Here is an 18,195-nt window from a genome sequence, read left to right as displayed (position 1 = left end):
CTGCCTCTGCCTGGGCACACAAAGCCTTGGGCTGCTCCAGACTCCTTCTGGGGGACGTGTTGCAGCACAGCACTTCCCTGGGAGGGAAAGACCTTTCTCCTGGTGTCCAGTCTGGAGCTGCCCAGCTGCCCTTGGTGCCATTATTTCTTTGTCAGGCTGTTTTATACAATGAAGAAAAGCTCCTCCATCTTTGAAACCTCCCTTCAAGCCCTCCCAGGCTACTTCTCTTCTGTCCTCAGTCTCCACAGAACTGAGCCCAGGGCCCTCAGCTTCCACCTGCTGGTTTTGTGATGAGGCCTCCAAAGCCCATCTTGGGAGATTTTTGGGTTCTCTCGAAGGTCTTTGAAAATGGAAACATAGTGATCGAGGTCCAAGAAAAATGGAGTGTTATTTTTTCCCAAACCTTGCAGTGACAGAACAAGGGGCAATAGCTTTAAACTGAATGAGAGGGAATTTAGATTTGATCTAAGGAGGAAATATCTTACAGTGAGAGAGGCACAGAACTGTAGCTGTGCAAGGCAGAGAGCGATGCTCCATCCCAAAATTCTTCAAGGTCAGGAGGTTTGTGCCAACCCCTCCACTCCCCAAGGATGGAATTCCTGTTGTGGGGGTTCTCTGATGTGCTGCGTGACCTCACAAAGCTTCTGGCCAGAATGTCTGCTGGGGGCCAGCCAGGCTGCTGCAGTGGCAGTGACCTCACAGCCATCACCATTCCAGCCCTGTCCCCTGGGCGTGGCTCTCCCCTTTCCTCTGTCCTGGTCTTGTCTCTGCAGGGATGGGTGGTTTTGTGATGAACACCTTGTCCCCAAGATATTCCTGAGACCAATCATTTGTCAGTCAGGCCCATGTCACAGCAGTGACCTCATATTCAACGCGCTCAACTCCTCATCTCTGCTGGAGCCCACATTCAGCAGCCAAAGCCAGCCCCTGCTCTGGCCTTTCCCTCTGCCCTGCCCCAGGGCCTGACAGAGCCACGCTGCCGCAGGTGACCTTGAGGTTGTGCAGGGCTCAGGCACAAGGGCTGTGCCAGACTCAGTGCCCAGCTCACACTCTGTGGGGTGGAGCAGAGCCCAGCCAGAATCACCCCCTGAAGCAGCAGCTCTGCCGTGCTGGCCACTGGGCCGGCTTGGCCAGGGAGGCTTCTGGCCATGCCCTGCAAGGAGCTGCTGCTGCCAAGGTGCTTTTGGTGTCTCAGGCTCTCCCTGGCACAGCTCCCACTCCGGCACTCTGCACTGAGGCCTTCAATGTCTTGGGCTGGCCTGGGGCTTCTCCTGCAGCAGGGTCTGCCCTGGTCATGGCACAGGAAAGGCAGTTCCTGCTGGAGCAGGAGGCTCTGCCCGGAATGGGCTCAAACAGCTCCAACAAGGCCCTGTTGGCAAAGCCCCCAGTGGGGAATGCAGAAGGGAGGTCCCGCTGCTTTTGGGGTGAAGAATGCAGAACCCAACCTGACTCCTCCATTTCAAAGTTCAACATCCTGAGAGGGAGCTGCAGCTGTGGCAGAGCTGGTAAAATCCCTGAAGAAAGGAACAACCAACCAAGCGACGCCACTGAGAGCTTCTCCAGAGATGTGGAGTTGGCACAGCCTGGGCACATCTGACTGACAGGGCAGCACGTCAGACTAGAAAAGCCCCGTCCCAAATTTTAATGGCAATGTCTTCTGACATTTCCCTTCTTGGGGGTGGTGGAGATTCCTCCCTGGAGTGGGGACACTCCTCAAGGTCACTGCTCAAGGCCGAGTCACAGAGATTTGCCTACGGTCATTGATCTGGGTGAGTGACATCAATCTCTGTTTAAGGACTGGTTTTGCTTTAATACAAGTGCTTCAAAATTGCGTCCTAGAGCACTAGATTGTAATAGTTGTTATAGCTCCTATACTGTGCAGTAAATAATTCTGATTAAGATCTTTTTCTCTAATCATGAGGGTAATCAATTAGATCTGTATTTATATAAATAGATCTGGTTTGCTGTTACTCATCCTGTGGGACAATTTGCATAAAGCTTCAATTCCACCTGTCCAATCCTTGCCAAAAAAACCATAAACCCTTGCCAAAATCTGGGGCTGGGATTGGATCCAGCCGTTCACAGGCTCCCCTCACTGAAGGAGTTTAGAAAGCCTGGGGGTCCTGGAGGGATTTGGGGATCTATGGGGAGTGTTTGGGGGTCCCTTCTGCACCTCATAACCCAGTGGCAGCTTCTCTAATAAACTTTGCCTGAAGCTCCCACTCTGCCCATGACAGGCACGCTGTGAGTGTCTGTGACATCCCGGCTCTAGGGCAGCCTGGGGACTCCTGGATGTCACCATGGAACCCCTGGGAGTGTCCGTCACCTCACGGTTCTTTAGGAGCACGGGGATTTCACCACTGGACTCCTGTCACTGACTGTGACATCCCGGCTCCTTGTCAGCATACAGACACGTCTGTTGTCACCATGGAGCCCCTGTGAGTATGTGTGAGCTCATGGCCCTTTGGAAGAAGACACCCTTTGCATTTCACATGAAACCCCTGTGACCGGGTCTTTAGCAGCCCAGAGACCCCGAGATGTTACTGTGGAGCCCCTGCGCTTGTCTGTGAGCTCTCAGCTTCAGAGCAGGCTGAAGACAACTGTGATGTCACCGTGGAGTCCCTGTGGCTGTGTGTGACTAATGCATCTTTAGGAGTCTAGAGACCCCTGGGATATCACCGTGGAGCCTCTGTCACTGCCAGTGACCTCGTGGCTCTTTAGCAGCCTGGAGACACTTGGAATGTCACCGTGGAGCCCTTGTGAGTACCTGTGACAGATCAATGCCCCAGCAACATGAAGTCCCCTGGGATGTCACCATGCAATGGCTTTGACTGCCTCTGACCCCATGGCTTTTTATCATCCCAGGAAAAGCCTGGGATGTCACCACGGAACCCCTTTGACTGCTTGTGCCGTGGTTTAGGAATGATATTCCCCCATTTCATGCTCCTACTAAAACCGCGGCGCCTCTCACTCCCCTACTGCCTCCCATGGAAAGCACAAAAGTCAAAGATCCTGGGCTGGGATAAGAACAATTTACTGGGAACAGCAATGAGATAAGGAACAAACAGGAACAGCAACAATATTGATAACAGAAGGGATAAGACAAAGAAGTTACTTACAGGGAAAACTGCAACACCACCAACCCTGCCCCTGTGTTCACCCAGGTGCCTGTGGAAAACCAGAATAAGGAGATCACCATCCAGGTGTCTCCCCAACGTGGATCACCAGGAATGTGGGTCACCAGGTCTCTTTGCAAAGTGGGTCCTCTGATGGAGGATGATGATGGGGCAGCGGACAAAGCTTTTCCTGCAGTTGGGGCGGTCCCAGGGCTTCCTTTACCGGTGGCTCTGCCGGTGATTAGTCAAGTAAGAACTCCGAGTGAAGCTCTTCCCACACTCAGGACACTTGTAGGGCCTCTCCCCAGTGTGGATGCACTGATGGGGGACAAGGCTAGAGTTGCGGCAGAAGCCCTTCCCACAGTCGGGGCAGCGGAAGGGCCTCTCGTCTGTGTGAATCCGCTGATGCAGGAGGAGTTTGGAGCTGTCCCGACACCTCTTGCCACACTCGGGACACTCGTAGGGCTTCTCCCCGGTGTGGATCCTCTGGTGGTGAATCAGGGCCAAGCTCCTGCTGAACCTCTTCCCACATTCCCCACACTTGTAGGGCCGTTCCCCAGTATGGATCCTCTCGTGGCGGATCAGGCTGGACCTCCAGCGGAAGCTCTTCCCACATTCACCACATTCATAGGGCTTCTCCCTATCATGAGGCTGCTCATGGACCACTAGGTCTGAGCTCTGGCTGGAGCTCCAGCTGCCATCCCGGCACAGGGTGGGTCTTTCCTCCTTGGAGCACCCTGGCCTGGGTTTGGAGCCCCTCTTTGTGTGGGATCTTTGGGGCTTCACCTTCCCGTTGGATTCCTGTGGCGTGGAGCCACTCAAAACGACCTCTTCCACAAGACTCTGTCGGGGGAATTTGCCCTTCCTGGTCTCCATCCTCAGCTCATTGTCTGGAGGAGGAAGAACAAAGAGAGGATGGGATTTGCTTCCATGTCAGAGGGAAGGGGAAGGAGATCCCCCAGTTCATCTTTGGCAGGATAGTGTCGGCAGCAGGGTTGTCCTGCAGCCAGGGGTGATGCTGGGCTGAGAGATGGAGCAGAAGAGAGGGGGAAAGGGGCAGTGACTTCCGCCTCACCTGTCTAGCTGTCCTGGGGCATCTTCCTCTTCCTCACAGCTTTCTCCTCCATCCGGCCAAGGTTTGGGAATGGGAACTCCTGCAATGGGGAAAAACAAGGTGTGAGCGCATTGGGTTAGGCGTTCCTCCTGCCCAAGTCCATCTCTAGAAGTCACCGGGCCTCTGGTGTCCATAAAAACCTCCAAAACACCAAGATTCAGTTCAAAAGAAGCCTCCTGAGAGTTCCCCCTCTCTGGTCCCTCTACTTTGCGGTTCTGGGGGCTCCCTCCTGTCCCAGCTGCTGGGGGTCCTGAATGTATTGGGTTTCCCCCATCTGCTTGGTCCCCACCCACCCCAGGCTGCCTGGCGTCCCTGGAATTCCAAGGCTCCCTCCACTTTGGTCTCCAAACTTGGAGATCCTTTGTGTCCCTCTTCTATGGCTTCCCCTCACTTAGGAATGCTGGGGGGCTTTGGGAGTCCTGGGGTCCCTTCTCCCCTTATTCTCTGCTTCAGGGTGCCAGGGCTCCAAGGCATCCCCCCTTTCCCACTTGAGGGTCCTGGCAATCCTTGAGGTCCCCCCTCTCTGAGGTCCCCACTTCAGGGTGCAGGCAATCACAGGGTTCACCCTCTCCAGATTCCCTCTCCTCCAGGTTGCTGGGGTTCCCCCAGTCCCGATATTGTTCCTCTCTGCTCTCCTCACTCTGCGGGTCCCAAGGTGCCCCTGCTCTGGCTCTTCTGGGGGGTCCCACAACCCCCTGGCTCTGGGCTGAAAGCAGCAGTGCCTGACCCAGGAAGGCCAACTCTCACTGCGGGGTCGGGACCTGGCATCCCCCCGCCCACCTTGGGGGCTCTGCTGGCAGCAGCTACCAGGACTGCCAGAAAAACCCTTCCTGGGGACACCCCAGCATCCCCCAGAGGATCTTTTTGCCTCAGCTTTGGAGTCCTGCAAGCTCCAAACAGCCCCTCCCAAAAAACACTGCGCTGCTTTTAAGGGAAACTGGCAGGAGAAATGAACCCGGCTCAACCACCTCAAGAGAGATTTCCCGTCGGGTTTACAATTCATTAAAGAGATTACAATAAACACAGCAATCAAGAGAAAACGGGTTTTAAGCCACAAAGACTGAGTACAACCTGGCACCGTGCTGGTCAGAGTGATGGTGGAGATCCTACCACGTGGTGGTCACAGTCTTGTCAAAAGTGCTGGTCCTGTGGAAGTTCTGCTCCTCCTCTGGATCCCTTGAGCAGCAGTGGTTTCCTAGTTCCCCCAAGCCAGGTTTTATATGCTCAGGTTCAGGTGGAAATGCTCAGTACCTCCCCCAGGTCAGGGAGGTTCACAATGGAATGATGTCATTCTCTGAGTCACAGGATATTTTGGGAGTCCTTGATTGTCTAAGTCCTTGCAGCTGCCCATTCTGCTGGTTGATAATGACCAATTAGCAGAGAAGTCCCCTCAGGCTGGATGTGACTGCTGGTTGTTGTGGGTTTGTTTTTCTTTTCAGGAATTTTGTCCCATCTGAAAGGAAGAGGCAGTGAGGGCAGGGAGTTGCCCAGGAGACAATTAGGGGCAATTAGGAAACCAAAGAAATGGCCACGCCTCCTCACATACCATGGTGATGGCTCAGCCAGAGAAACCAGAGTTTGGAAGTGGTGGCTGGGGAGTGAGCTCTCTGGCTGGGGGGTTGGTTCTCAGCAATCGCAGAGATAGCATGAGAGCTTGGGGGCAAACCGAGACTTTGCTGATATGTGGGGTCTGGGCTCTGCCCCCTTTGCTCGGCAATCGGAGGCACAGCGGTCACCTGTGGTGCTCGCAGTGGGTGCCTGTCCTTACCAAGATGGGGCTGCGCCGTGGCTTGCTCTTGGGCTCTGCCCTCTTGTTTTACTGCTTCTCCTGGCTGCCAACACCAACTGCTGCTCAATCAGATCTGCTGCCTTCACCACTTCTGCCAGCTGCCGGTGAGTGACGCTGAGGTCCAGTGCTGCCTGATGGGACCTGCCTGCCTTTGCTGTTTGCTGCCCGCTGCCGGGGTTGGTGCTGAGACACATTGCTGTCCCGTGAGGCTGCAAAAGGAGAGCTGTCCCCTGTGCCCTCTTGCCCCAGCTGCCACTGCCAGCTGGAGAGGCTGCTGCATGGAGTTACCGAGGAAGCTGCCGCTGCTGCATCGCGTGAGCAAGAATGCTGAGAAGCGTGGAAGAAAGCTGATTACACAGGATCTGAAAACAGGAAAGGCGTCCTGTTTGTCAGGCTGCAAGCCTTGAGAAAAGAATGACAAACTGTCAAGACAACAGATTTATTAGGGGACTGTAACTGGTTTTTGAGCGAGCAGCTAAAACAGTTTCTCACACTCCAAAGTATGAACGCTCTCTAACTTTACAATAAACCCGATTCACTTACACCTACCTTGTGTCTCTCGCATCCATACATCACAATACCCAACCCGTCATCCTTCATGCTCAAGTACAAGATGGCATCACAGGTACATGCAGGTAAGTGCAGCCATCCCTTGAGGGTTGATCAAACTTTTAGGTCAAGGGCCTTGAGGAATCCCGGTGTTGGGGTCCCTCCCCCTGCCGTGTAGCCCTGGGAGAGGGGCCCTGAGGGCACAGACACGGGGCTTCCCTGCCCCTGCTCAGCCTCGTTCCCATTGGTTGGTTTGTGTTCCCTGCGCGGGCAGAAGGACCCTTGGTCCCGTGACTGGAACAGTTCCTCAGCAGAGCTCCGGCCATGCGGCTGGAGAAATAAACATCTCTGAAACATCTAGCAAGAATCTGTCTGTCCATATATATTTCCTTTCCATGGGACTCCTGGTTTGATATATGCGTGTTGCAGGATCCCCACTGCAACAGAATCCTGCTTTCAGCTCTGAATGGTCAGCCAGGTAGGTCACTTGAGGGATGGTATATATTTTTGGGCTATCCATTTTTTGATTCCTAGAGTTTGAAGAGGGACTTTACCAATTCACTGTAACCAGAATGTGAGTTTTGTAGATAGGATGCATTTTGCTACACCAATCCAAGGGTCAATCTGCAGGCCCAGATCTTTTTCAGAGTCACCGGGGCCAGTCATGTTCGGGCTGTGCCGGTGATGGTCCAAGCAGTGAAGTTGTTGATGCTAGAAGAGTCCTTTGTTTGCTTGATGGAAAAGCCGTGGCACTCTTCCCCTTGTATTTTGAGACCGGGGAGATTGCAGAAGGTCTCTAATATCTTGATGTTCTGCTTCATGTTTTCCCAGGAATCGCTCAATAAGACCACATCGTCTGCAAATGCCATCGCTGTGATGCTGTTCATTCCCTGGTTATACCCTCTGCCACTCTCTTCCAGCTTGCAAAAGGCAACATTGGGTTGCCCTGTTTGACTCACACCTGGATCTGGATGTGGTCTGTCTGTGTTTTCTTTGTGGTGATATACGTACGGATGTTCTCATACATATTGCTCACCAAGCTGATGACATGAGGCTCCACTTCCCTTTGCTGCAGACCATGTAGAATGTGCTGGTGGCTGACGGTGTCAAAAGCCTTAGTGATGTCCACAAATACAACCCCCAGCGGTTTGTGATATTTTTTGGCAGACCGAATTACTGTTTGCAGGAGTTTCACATTTTCAGAGCATCCTGCCATTCTTATAAAGCCTCTTTGCCTTGGGTTGAGGGAGCATGCTTTAGTCGACCTTGCTGTTAATATTCTGAAGAACAGTCTTAACAGGATGGAGCCAATCATGATGGGTCTCCAGTTATTAATGTCTTGGAAATGTTCTGGTTTGGTTGACTTTGGTGTTAATACAGTCCTGCATCCCCTCACCATGTCCGAGATTTTACCTGATGTTAACCAAAGGTTGAATATCTCCATGGTCTGGGCAAACTCAGGGTCTGTCTTCTCGAGGTCCTTTAGGGTAATCCCATCTGGACCAGGAGCTCAGCTTTTGCTCATCTCCTGCACGTTCTTCTCAGTTTCTTTGGCTGTAATTAAGTCCCTGGAAGCGCTATTGTCAGCTTTCCCATTGAATTTGCAAGTTCCCAAGGCTCTTAAACTTTCCAGGTGTTTCCCATCTGTCTTTAAATGCCACACAAATTCACTGGGTAGAATTTTGCAGGACAGGCATTCAATGTCATGCAGAGTAATCTTGGCTGATTTCCCCCAATCTAGATGGAATAGGTGCTGGAAGTGCACCTCTCCTGATTGCTCTCTTAGTCAGCCACTTCTGGCAAGGTCTTCAGGAGTTTTCTTCCTGGGTCCCTGCTTTGTTCTTATCTCGGGCTGATGTTCTTATCTGGCTTATCATATTGAGGCATCTGAAGCAGCCCTGGGCTGACTCATTGACCAGTGATGTCATCTGCTGGCCATTAAGTACCTGCTTGAATGCCCATGGGAAGGAGTTGAGTTTCCCAGCTGAAAGACTTTGACTGAAAGTTCTCTGATAATGGGCCCGCAGCTGCCCCTCCCTCTGCTGGTTGATGTTCCCAGCTGTTCCTCCTCATTATCTGGCCAATGACTCATGCCAGGTTCTGTTCCCATGCCCACAGCTGGTTCCCTGGGCAGCAATCTCCTCTTATCACTCATCTGCTTCCCTATCTTGGACAGAATGTGTTTGGCAATGAGTTTACTGATGGTTTTGTTTCCCCAAAACTGAGCCTTCAACCTTATCAGCAGATGCTCTTCCTCCTTAGACCAACACCTTTTGTGGGCGAAACATAGATTTAAAAGAAACATAAAGAGTTTAGTTATAGGCTAGCTGTGTTGCAATTAGTTAGAAGAGGAAGGAATTTGGGCCCAGCTAGAGTTAATTAAAATGGTTAAGAGAGCTGGACCTGAAACAGTTTTCAAGATGTTAGGAATTGCTTATGGAATAATTGCTGATCTGTCATTTGTATGTTTGCTTAGCTGTGCTTAGAATGAGGAACAGAAACATTGATAAGTTGGTCTGGGGAACAAGGGCAATTACCAGTTTCCTCCCTCTGTGGGAACCTATTCAAAAGTCACGCAAGAGGAAACTTAGAGATGTGGGTGGGGATGTTGCTGGCAGGTTGTTCTCCAGCTCAGGAGGCAATGTTTCCAATATTCCTTCCCTCTCCTTGCTGCTTTTTCCCCCTGTTGTTTAGTAAAAAAGTCTCGGGAGACAGCTGTCTTCTCCCACACTTGGTTGAGGTTTAAGATGTTCTTACACCTCCCATAGCCTGGGAAAACCCTCCCAAACCGTAGGAAAACAAACACACTCCTTAGTGTCAAACACACCCGATGTGTAAAACTCCAGTGTCAGCAGTTCAAATGCATTTTCTGCTAAGTTAGGGAGGCCAGATGGTAAATTTAGAGAACACAGGTAGGCCCTGTTTTTACACAAGGAATCTAGATTAAAAGTTTTAGATGCCAGGTGCAGCCAATCAAAACGGGAAGTTTGGGTGCCGGTCAATGCCTGGTACAGGTTTATCGATGGACACATTTTAGGGATCCGGATAGTTAAAGTGTCCAAAATTTTCAGAGAGGAGGAATAAGATCGGCAGTAGACCCCTCAATAAATTACCGGATCTTGCCAGGCACAAATCCCTGGGCCAGAATTCGGGTAAAAAGCTGCACGGTCCTTACATAAAATTTGTTTAACAGTTTAGCAGGAGATTGTTGACTGGAGATTCCAATGATATCATGCTGGGGCAGAAGTCGGCTTCGTTACACTTCAAAGGGCATACAGTGGTACCATGAAGAGGAGTGACCTTTGCAGCAGTGCCCACTTCGTAACAGGTATCTCCTCAGAAGATGGTAGTTACGCTGGCCGCTTACCCGCGCTTCATTGAATTTCTTCACTTTGGCATTCAGAGCACTGGGCAGAAATCACATGGCGTCAACACCCGCCTCGGGCCTTCGCGATGCTTTGTTTTAATTAAACAGTCAGATTCCCCTGGTCCACACCAGTTCTAAGCTGGCTGCTGGGCGCCGGCCGAGGCGGGGCGCCGGCCCGGGGACCCCATCCGGGGACCCTCTGCTGCGCAATTGGACCAGGTGGTGAAAACCATGTCCTGTCCCTCTCCAGTGGCATGAGGAGATGATGATCATCCCTGGAGGAATTGCCTGATCCCCTGTGAGCCCTGGGCCTTTTTCCTCAAATGCTCAATAAACCCCTTCAGCAAATTTACACTCCATGTCCATGTAACTGTATCCGTGTGTGCTTTCCAAAGCAAATTCCCCCAAATCTCCAAGAAGTTGATCCCAGAAGTGTTGTCCTGTCCCCGTGACCATCTGCACACCCCATCACTGTCTCACTGTCACATCCACACATCTCTGAGCCTGCTGGCACCTCCCAGGTTTGCTCTGAACTCCTCCCTCCTGCTCCCCACCACCAGGAATGACCATGGGAGCTCAGACCAGGAGCACCCAGGCTAGGGATGGATAAGAAGCACCTGGCAGAGGCGGGAGGAATCCCCCATTTCAGGGGGGTTGTGGGGTGCAGGGGGAGCAGCTGAGTCCTCTCCCAGATCCAAGGCTACAAACCGGGGACAAGATGCCTCAAGTGCCTCAGCTGAATCGTTTCCCTCAGCCCTTGGCCCGGCAAGTCTCTGGCTGCAGCACAACCTGTGCAGGAGACTTTGCAATGGGAAGACAAAAGGAAGGAATTGGTCCTTCCCTCTCCCTCAGCCTTCCTCCTTGTGCTGATCTTCTTGTCATCCCTTAGCAAAACCAACCAAAACTCATCTGCAGTGAGGTGTTTCCGAGGGTCCGTTCCCAAACAGGGCCACAGGAGGGTTTTCTGCCAGGGCAGAAGTGGGATTTGGTCAGACAGTTTAAAACATGACCATTTCTAAATGCTGGAAATCCAGAGGCTCCAAAAAGGAAGTCTGCAGTTGGAATGGTCCATTATCCTCCTGCTTCCCGCTGCTCAGCTGGCCAAGCCCAACTCCAGAGGAGCAGATCATGGAAAGCAGAGCTGCAGGGAGTGTTGGAGACTCATTCGCAGAGAGAGAGGGAGAAAGAGTGAAATAGGGACAAGAATTCCAATTGTTTTCTTGATCACAACCACCACAAACAGCTCTGTACTCAGTGTGCAACATCCCAATGCTGAGGCACGTTCCTGGTTTTTCACCACAAATTGCATCATTTTGGAAACTGTCCCTGGATTACAACAAAACCACAGGCCAAAAATTGACTCCGTTTGCTTCCTACATCAGAAATCATTAAACCTCTACCAAGATGTGTTTCCCTGCAGTAGCAAAGGCCGTTTGATTCCTTTTGTGCTGAATTTCTCCTGAGTTCACGACTTCAGATCAACTGAAAGTGTCCCGCTACCACCAAAGGTGGCCGCCAACAACCAGGATCCAACCCCCGAGTCACCATCAAATGCGCTGGATCCGCGCCTTCCGCAGCCCAGCAGCAATTCCTGCCACTGCCCCCTGCTCTGGGTCAGCCTGACGGGCATGGTTCTGGTGTGTGGGGCTGGTTCCCACAGGACACAGCGCTCAGACCCGCTCTGTGTCCCGCAGCTTGGGCATCTCAGGCACTGCTCCACAGCTGCGGGGCCTTTCCCACTCTTTTTCCACCAAGGTTCCACCACTGCTGCACTGAATCACAGAATCCCAGAATTAACCAGCTTGGAAAAGATCTGTGAGATCATCCAGTCCCACCTATGACCCAACACCACCTTGTCACCAGACCATGGCAGTGAGTGCCACATCCAGTCTTTCCTTAAATACCTCCAGGGACGGCAACTCCACCACCTCCCTGGGCAGCCCATTCCAATGCCCAATCACCCTTGCTGTGAAGAAACTCCTTCTAATCTCCAGCCTAAACCTCCTCTGCTGCAGCTCAAGGCTGTGTCCTCTTGTCCTGTCTGTGGTCCCTGGGAGAAGAGACCGAGCCCCACCTGGCTGCCCCCTCCTGTCAGGGAGTTGTAGAGAGTGAGAAGGTCCCCCCTGAGCCTCCTCTTCTCCAGGATAAACAACCCCAGCTCCCTCAGCTGCTGCTCACGGGACTTGCATTCCACCGCTGTTCCACTGTTGCTCTGTGGCTGCTGCTGCCGCTGCTGTTCCAGCGCAGCTGCAAACCCTCCCCTGGTGCTGCTCCCACTCCAGTGCTGCTCGTCTGTGACACTGCGGGGCCTCCTGGAACCGTGGGGACATTGTGACACCGCGGGGACACGTGGAAGCAAAGGAACCCTGTGCCACTCCAGGATCTTGTGGAATCCACAGGCCCTGGGGCACTGTGGGGCCTCCTGGAACCAAGGATCCATTGTGATCCCTGAGGGCCTCGTGGTTCCCAGGGATCCTTGTGACACTGTGGGGCCTCATGGAACCAAAGAGACCCTGGGACAATGTGAGACCTGATGGCAGAAAGGGGGGAACCTGTGACAATGTGGGGCCTCATGGAGCCAAGGCAACCCTGAGACAATGTGGGACCTCACAGCAGAAAGGGGACTCTGTAACAATGTGGGGCCTCGTGGAACCAAGGACCATTGTGACACCACAAGGGCTCATGGCACCAGAGGGATCCTGTGACACCGGGGGACCTCGTGGCCCAAAGGAGAACCTGTGACACTGTGGGGCCTCAGGGAATCAAGGGGACTCAGACACAAGGTGGGGGCTCCTGGTTCTCAGTCTCTTCTGACACTTGTCTCCATCTACACAGAAGCCAAACAGGGCAGCCTGAGCCTCTGCATCCAGAATATTCCCGTCTCCATGGCAGGATGCTCCTGCTCCCAGTGGTGCTGTGTGTTCCCTCTGCTCCCTGGGGGAATTGCATCCTACAAGAGACACAGCGAGCACTCTGGTACCCGACACCACAGGGCAGGGCCTCCTTCTGGGTGGCAGCAGAGACATCTTTCACTCCATCAGAATGCTCAGAGCCCCGTCCAATGTGGTCTGGAATGTTTCCAGGGACAGGGCATCCACCAGCTCGCTGGGAAATCTGTGCCAGTGTTTCACCACTCTCAGCATCAAGAATTTTCCTTATCTCTGCTCTGAACCCACTCTCTCTTAGTTGAAAACAATCTCCCCTTGTCCCCTTGACAAAGGCCCCACGGAAACATTTCTCCACATGTTTCCGAGGAGGTGCTTTGAAGTCTGAAAGGTCACACTGGGGTGTCCCCACGGCCTTTTCTGCTCCAGGCTGAACAGGTCCAACTGTCCCAGCCTGTCTCTGTCACAGAGCTGCTCCAGTCCCCTGAGCATCTTGGTGGCCTCCTCTGGAAGTGCTCCACGAGGCCCGAGTCTTTCCTGTGCTGAGGACCCTCTTGTCAATTGTTTTTACAGAAGACGCAGTCGCTAGGAGAGGGGAAAATCATCCTTCCTGAAATGCTGGCACAAGAGCAGGGATGGTTTCTGCAGGGCTGAGACACAGCCCCGAGGGAGGCAGGGACATTCCCATGGCGTCCCTGCAGCTGGGGGCCAATCTGCCGGCACTGGGAGCCTCTGTGTGTGTCCAGCTCATTCTCCCACGGCCGTTGGCACGTGGTCAGCGGCCGTCCAATGCCATCCCCCTGATTGGCACTGATCTCCACGGCAGCCTGGAGCTCTCCTGGGCCAACGTTCCCTAATTAGGACCCTGCGGACACTTCCTCAATTCTTGTCCAAACCAACTTCAGCACAACAAAGACGTCACAGCACTTGTCCATGAGGTCAAGAATCCCCCATGGGGACACTCTGCTCTCTCCTCCATGGGGCACAAAGCAGCAACACTCCCAAGGAAAATCTTCTCCCGTGGGCCCTGCGGCTCCTTGGGAAGTTCCAGAGCAAAGAGTCAAGGCAGGCGCCTGAAATGCTTTCCCAGCATGCCCACAACACATCTCGGATGGATCCACAGTGTCCTTGGGAAAGAGAGAAGCAGAACCCTTCACTAATGCCCTGGAACGTCCAACAGGAACCACAGCCATGAACAGCTCTCAGGAATCACTTCTCAGTGGATTTTAACTTCTTGGAAGCCCAAGGAGTTTGAATGTCTTCCTGGTGCCTCGGGCCCTGGGCAAACAGGGCTTATCAGAGATGCTGGCAGGGGACCATCATCCCTCCTCCTCCCAGGACACCTCTCTTTGCCCAATTAGCTCCAAGTGGCTGCCTGGGGACAAGCTCCTCTTTCTCCACTTCCCCTTAGATGGGCACTTCCTGCTCAGGTCCAGCGCTGGCCTGGGCCCAGGGCCAGGACATTGCAGAGACCCTCTGTGGGGACAAGGGCCTTGGGGAGCTGTGGGCATGTCCCAGGCAGGGACAGTGCTGGCGTCTGAGCCTTGTTGGGGATGGGTATTACAGGTGGGCATATCCCACAGATGGGGTCCTGGAAGCACACATGTGTGGGGCAGCTGTGCAGAGCGGGCCCCAGGTGCTCTGGTGTGCCCAGGTGTGACAGTGTGAGGGTCTGGGTAGGGCATCTTCCCCTCTGGACTCTGCTCTGGGGCTGGAGATGGGACCGGTTTGAGGCCTGCAATGCAAGAAAACGAGGTGGTGTGAATTTAGGAACTGCCACACCTGAGTCATTCCCCAAGCCTCAGCATTGTATGCAGCTGATCACCACCCCCAGTGCTTCCCAGTGCTCCCCAGTGTCTCCAGTGACTGGAGATCCCAGTTATGGGGTTGATCACATTGCCCATGACACTGTTCTTCTCCCACATATTGGGTCTGGGACTGGGCTCAGCTCTGGGATGTCCCACAGGGAAAGCTCAGGGAGGGAAGGGGAAGCGGGCTGTGGGGGCTGCAGGAGGATGGATTGTGGTGGAGTGGGGGTTGTCCCCACAGGGTCCCCAGCTGCCTTTGGCTCCCTGCCTCCCCCAGGGCCTTGGCCCCCGCAGGTGCCTGGGCCATTCCAGGGGCAGCTGCCCCGTGCAGGAAGCTGGAGGGATGCCAGGCAAGGGGGCTGGATGCGTGCCGCAGGTGGGATGGACTCTGTGCCAGGGCCGGGCTTGTGGCCAGGGCTGGGGGCTGTGCCAAGCCGGGCTTTGGCCTGGGGGCTGTCGGGGAGGGTGCAGGGAGGAGTCCCAGCAGGGATAAAGGTGCTCCTGGCCCGGTGCAGCCTCAGCCAGCGCTGCCCAGTGCGAGAGGAAGATGAAGGTGGCTGTGCTCAGCGTGGCCCTGCTCTTCTCCATCCTGCTGTGCCCCCCAGCACAGGCCAAGGTGAGGCACCAGCCAAATATGTCCCCACACCCTGCCCTTTCTGGCCTCTCATCCCACCCTTTTGGTGTCCCTTCAGGAATTTCCTCCCGGCTCTCTCCTCTGTGTCCTAGCCAGCCTCCCCAAACGCCCTCCCACTGACCATTCCCAAGCCCTTTCCTTCCATGCCCCCCCCCCCAGTCCTTTGCCTTTCTTCCTGGCCACTGCAGCGCTGTCTCCTGATACCATTCCTGGACTCACCCCCAGCTCCCAAACCCTCTCTCAGTCCTGTTGCTTTTGTCCTCGCCCATCCCCGTTCTTCTTTCCCCACCAAGCCCCTCCCTTGCACTGCCATGTCCCTACACCACAATTCCTTTCTCCTGCCCTGTACCTTACACCGTGCCCCTTCCACGGTCCCAGCCCTGTCCCTTGGCTCCTCAATTTACCCCAGGTCAGTGTCTTTGGGTCTCCCCCAGCTCCAAACAGATCTCCTTGGAGGCCCTGAATTCCCATCCCTTTGCCTCCGCCCTGCTCCCTGCACCCGTGTTCCCCCCTCAGCCCCACAAGGTCCAATCCAGACCAAGCCTTTGTTGTCCTTTCCCAGGCACTCCTGGAAGGAACCCAAGATGATCTCCAGGAGGTGAGTGGGGGGCTGGGACTGGAGGGCATCCCCTCTGGTAATTGGGGGGCACTTTGGTCCCCCCCATCCCTTGCTGGCACCGGGGACACCCCAGTGACCAGCGAGATCTCCTGGTCTCTCTGCAGGTGGATGTAGTCAATGTCGACATCCTGAAGACACCTCAGGTGGGTACCAGGAGTTCTGCCGGTGTCAGACTCTCCCCTCGCACGCCCACCACACCCCAGGCCATCCCATGCTGCCCCAGCACAGCCCAGTGCAGCCCTGCTGACACCCCAGACACCTCCCCTGCCCCACGGATCCTTCCCAGGGAATCCCTTGCCCAGGGCCCCTGTTGCATTCCCATCCCAGGCCCCCCAGCACCCCCTGCATGGCCCAGGCCGCAGCCCCTGCCCCAGCTGTGCCTCTTGGCCAGGACCCCACTGCCTCTGGGCAGGAGCCCAGCAGCTCCTGCACCCCATTGCTGCCCGCAGGCCCCTTCCCCAAGGACCCCTTTGCTTTCCCTTTTCCTCCCAGTGCAGCCCAGTGCCCCCAGTGTGTCTCTAACGCTGCCTTTGTCCCCAGCCTGCTCTGCGTAAAAAGCTGGAGGAAGTTCTGCGGGTGAAGCGCCTGGCTGCCTCTCTGGATGCCTAGGTGAGCAGTGCCTGCAGGGAGAGGGCTGGGGCCAAGGCCCCTCTCATGTCCCAGTGGGCACCAGAGGTCACCTTCTGCGAATGTCTTTTAGGATTGCAAGTTGTGGGGACAACCGTGTCCTTTTCCCACCACTGGAATGAGGAGATGATCATCCCTGGAGGAATCCTCTGAACCCTTTGAGCCCAGGGCCATTTCCCCTGACTAATCAATACACCCTTTTGGCAAAGCTATGCTCTGTGTCCGTGTGTCTGTGTCCATGTGTGCTTTCCAAAGGAAATTCCCCCAAATCTCCAAGAAGATGATCCCCGAGGTGTTGTCCTGTCCCCCTGACCATCTGCACATCCCGTCACTGTCTCACTGTCACCTCCACACATCTCTGAGCCTGCTGGCACCTCCCAGGTTTGCTCTGAACTCCTCCCTCCTGCTCCCCACCACCAGGAATGACCATGGGAGCTCAGACCAGGAGCACCCAGGCTAGGGATGGATAAGAAGCACCTGGCAGAGGCGGGAGGAATCCCCATTTCAGGGGGGTTGTGGGGTGCAGGGGGAGCAGCTGAGTCCCCTCCCAGATCCAAGGCTACAAACCGGGGACAAGATGCCTCAAGTGCCTCAGCTGAATCGTTTCCCTCAGCCCTTGGCCCGGCAAGTCTCTGGCTGCAGCACAACCTCTGCAGGAGACTTTCCAATGTGTACTAGTTTGAAAACAAACCAGTGGGAGGCACCAAGTCAGAATAACAATTTAATGGAAATTAAAGAAAAGGGAGAAAAAAGTAAAAGAAAACACTGTCAAACTGACAGAGTCAAGGTACAACCTGACACCCTGTTAGGCACGGTGGTGGTAGCAGTCTGGTAGAATGGTGGCTGCAGTCCCCTGAAGCAGCGATCCTGTAGTAAAAGAGTCTGCTCTTCCTCAGAAAGTCCAATGGTGGCTGTGTAGCTCCTGTCCTCTGGAAATCCAGTGGGAAGGGTTGTCTCTGGTGGTCAGAGTCCCAGATTATATCCAGGATGGGATGCTTGGTTCCTCCCTCCGGGTGGAGCATCTCACAAGGGGGTAATGAGTCATGAGGCCAAGTGTTGATTAGGCTCATCAACAGAAGATAGTCCGGAGGGAGTTATCTCTGAGTCAGGCGGCAGGACAATGATGGGCAATTAACAGAAAGATAGTCCAGAGGGAGGAGGCAAGGAAACACTGCCCCACCCGGTTTCAACAGCTCCTGAGGATGGTAATAGAATACACTGCAAGCCAGGACACAATGGGAAGACAAAAGGAAGGAATTGGTCCTTCCCTCTCCCTCAGCCTTCCTCCTTGTGCTGATCTTCTTGTCATCCCTTAGCAAAACCAACCAAAACTCATCTGCAGTGAGGTGTTTCCGAGGGTCCGTTCCCAAACAGGGCCACAGGAGGGTTTTCTGCCAGGGCAGAAGTGAGACCTGTGGGATTTGGTCAGACAGTTTAAAACATGACCATTTCTAAATGCTGGAAATCCAGAGGCTCCAAAAAGGAAGTCTGCAGTTGGAATGGTCCATTATCCTCCTGCTTCCCGCTGCTCAGCTGGCCAAGCCCAACTCCAGAGGAGCAGATCATGGAAAGCAGAGCTGCAGGGAGTGTTGGAGACTCATTCCCAGAGAGAGAGGGAGAAAGAGTGAAATAGGGACAAGAATTCCAATTGTTTTCTTGACCATAACCACCACAAACAGCTCTGTAC

The 18,195-nt window shown here is 54.1% G+C and overlaps 1 protein-coding gene and 1 long non-coding RNA gene across 2 annotated transcripts in view; one reads left to right on the top strand and one right to left on the bottom strand.

The window, feature by feature from the left end:
- The window catches only part of LOC116447733 (zinc finger protein 420-like), a gene marked incomplete at its 5' end in the record, with an annotated part of 109,024 nt that overhangs the window by 37,555 nt on the left and 53,274 nt on the right, over positions 1–18,195 (bottom strand). The window contains 2 exon segments of the mRNA XM_032117198.1: positions 1,085–1,087; positions 3,340–3,702. Coding sequence (XP_031973089.1) covers positions 1,085–1,087; positions 3,340–3,702 — 366 coding nt within the window.
- Positions 15,139–16,720, top strand: LOC116448340. The gene is made up of 5 exons (XR_004241896.1): positions 15,139–15,244; positions 15,825–15,860; positions 15,986–16,024; positions 16,422–16,490; positions 16,582–16,720. It is a non-coding gene; the product is annotated as an uncharacterized LOC116448340 (long non-coding RNA).

The sequence above is a fragment of the Corvus moneduloides genome, chromosome 9 (assembly GCF_009650955.1).
Source record: "Corvus moneduloides isolate bCorMon1 chromosome 9, bCorMon1.pri, whole genome shotgun sequence".
Lineage (NCBI taxonomy): Eukaryota > Metazoa > Chordata > Aves > Passeriformes > Corvidae > Corvus > Corvus moneduloides.
Note: the sequence above shows the minus strand (reverse complement) of the source record. Positions and strands in the feature narration are given on the sequence as shown.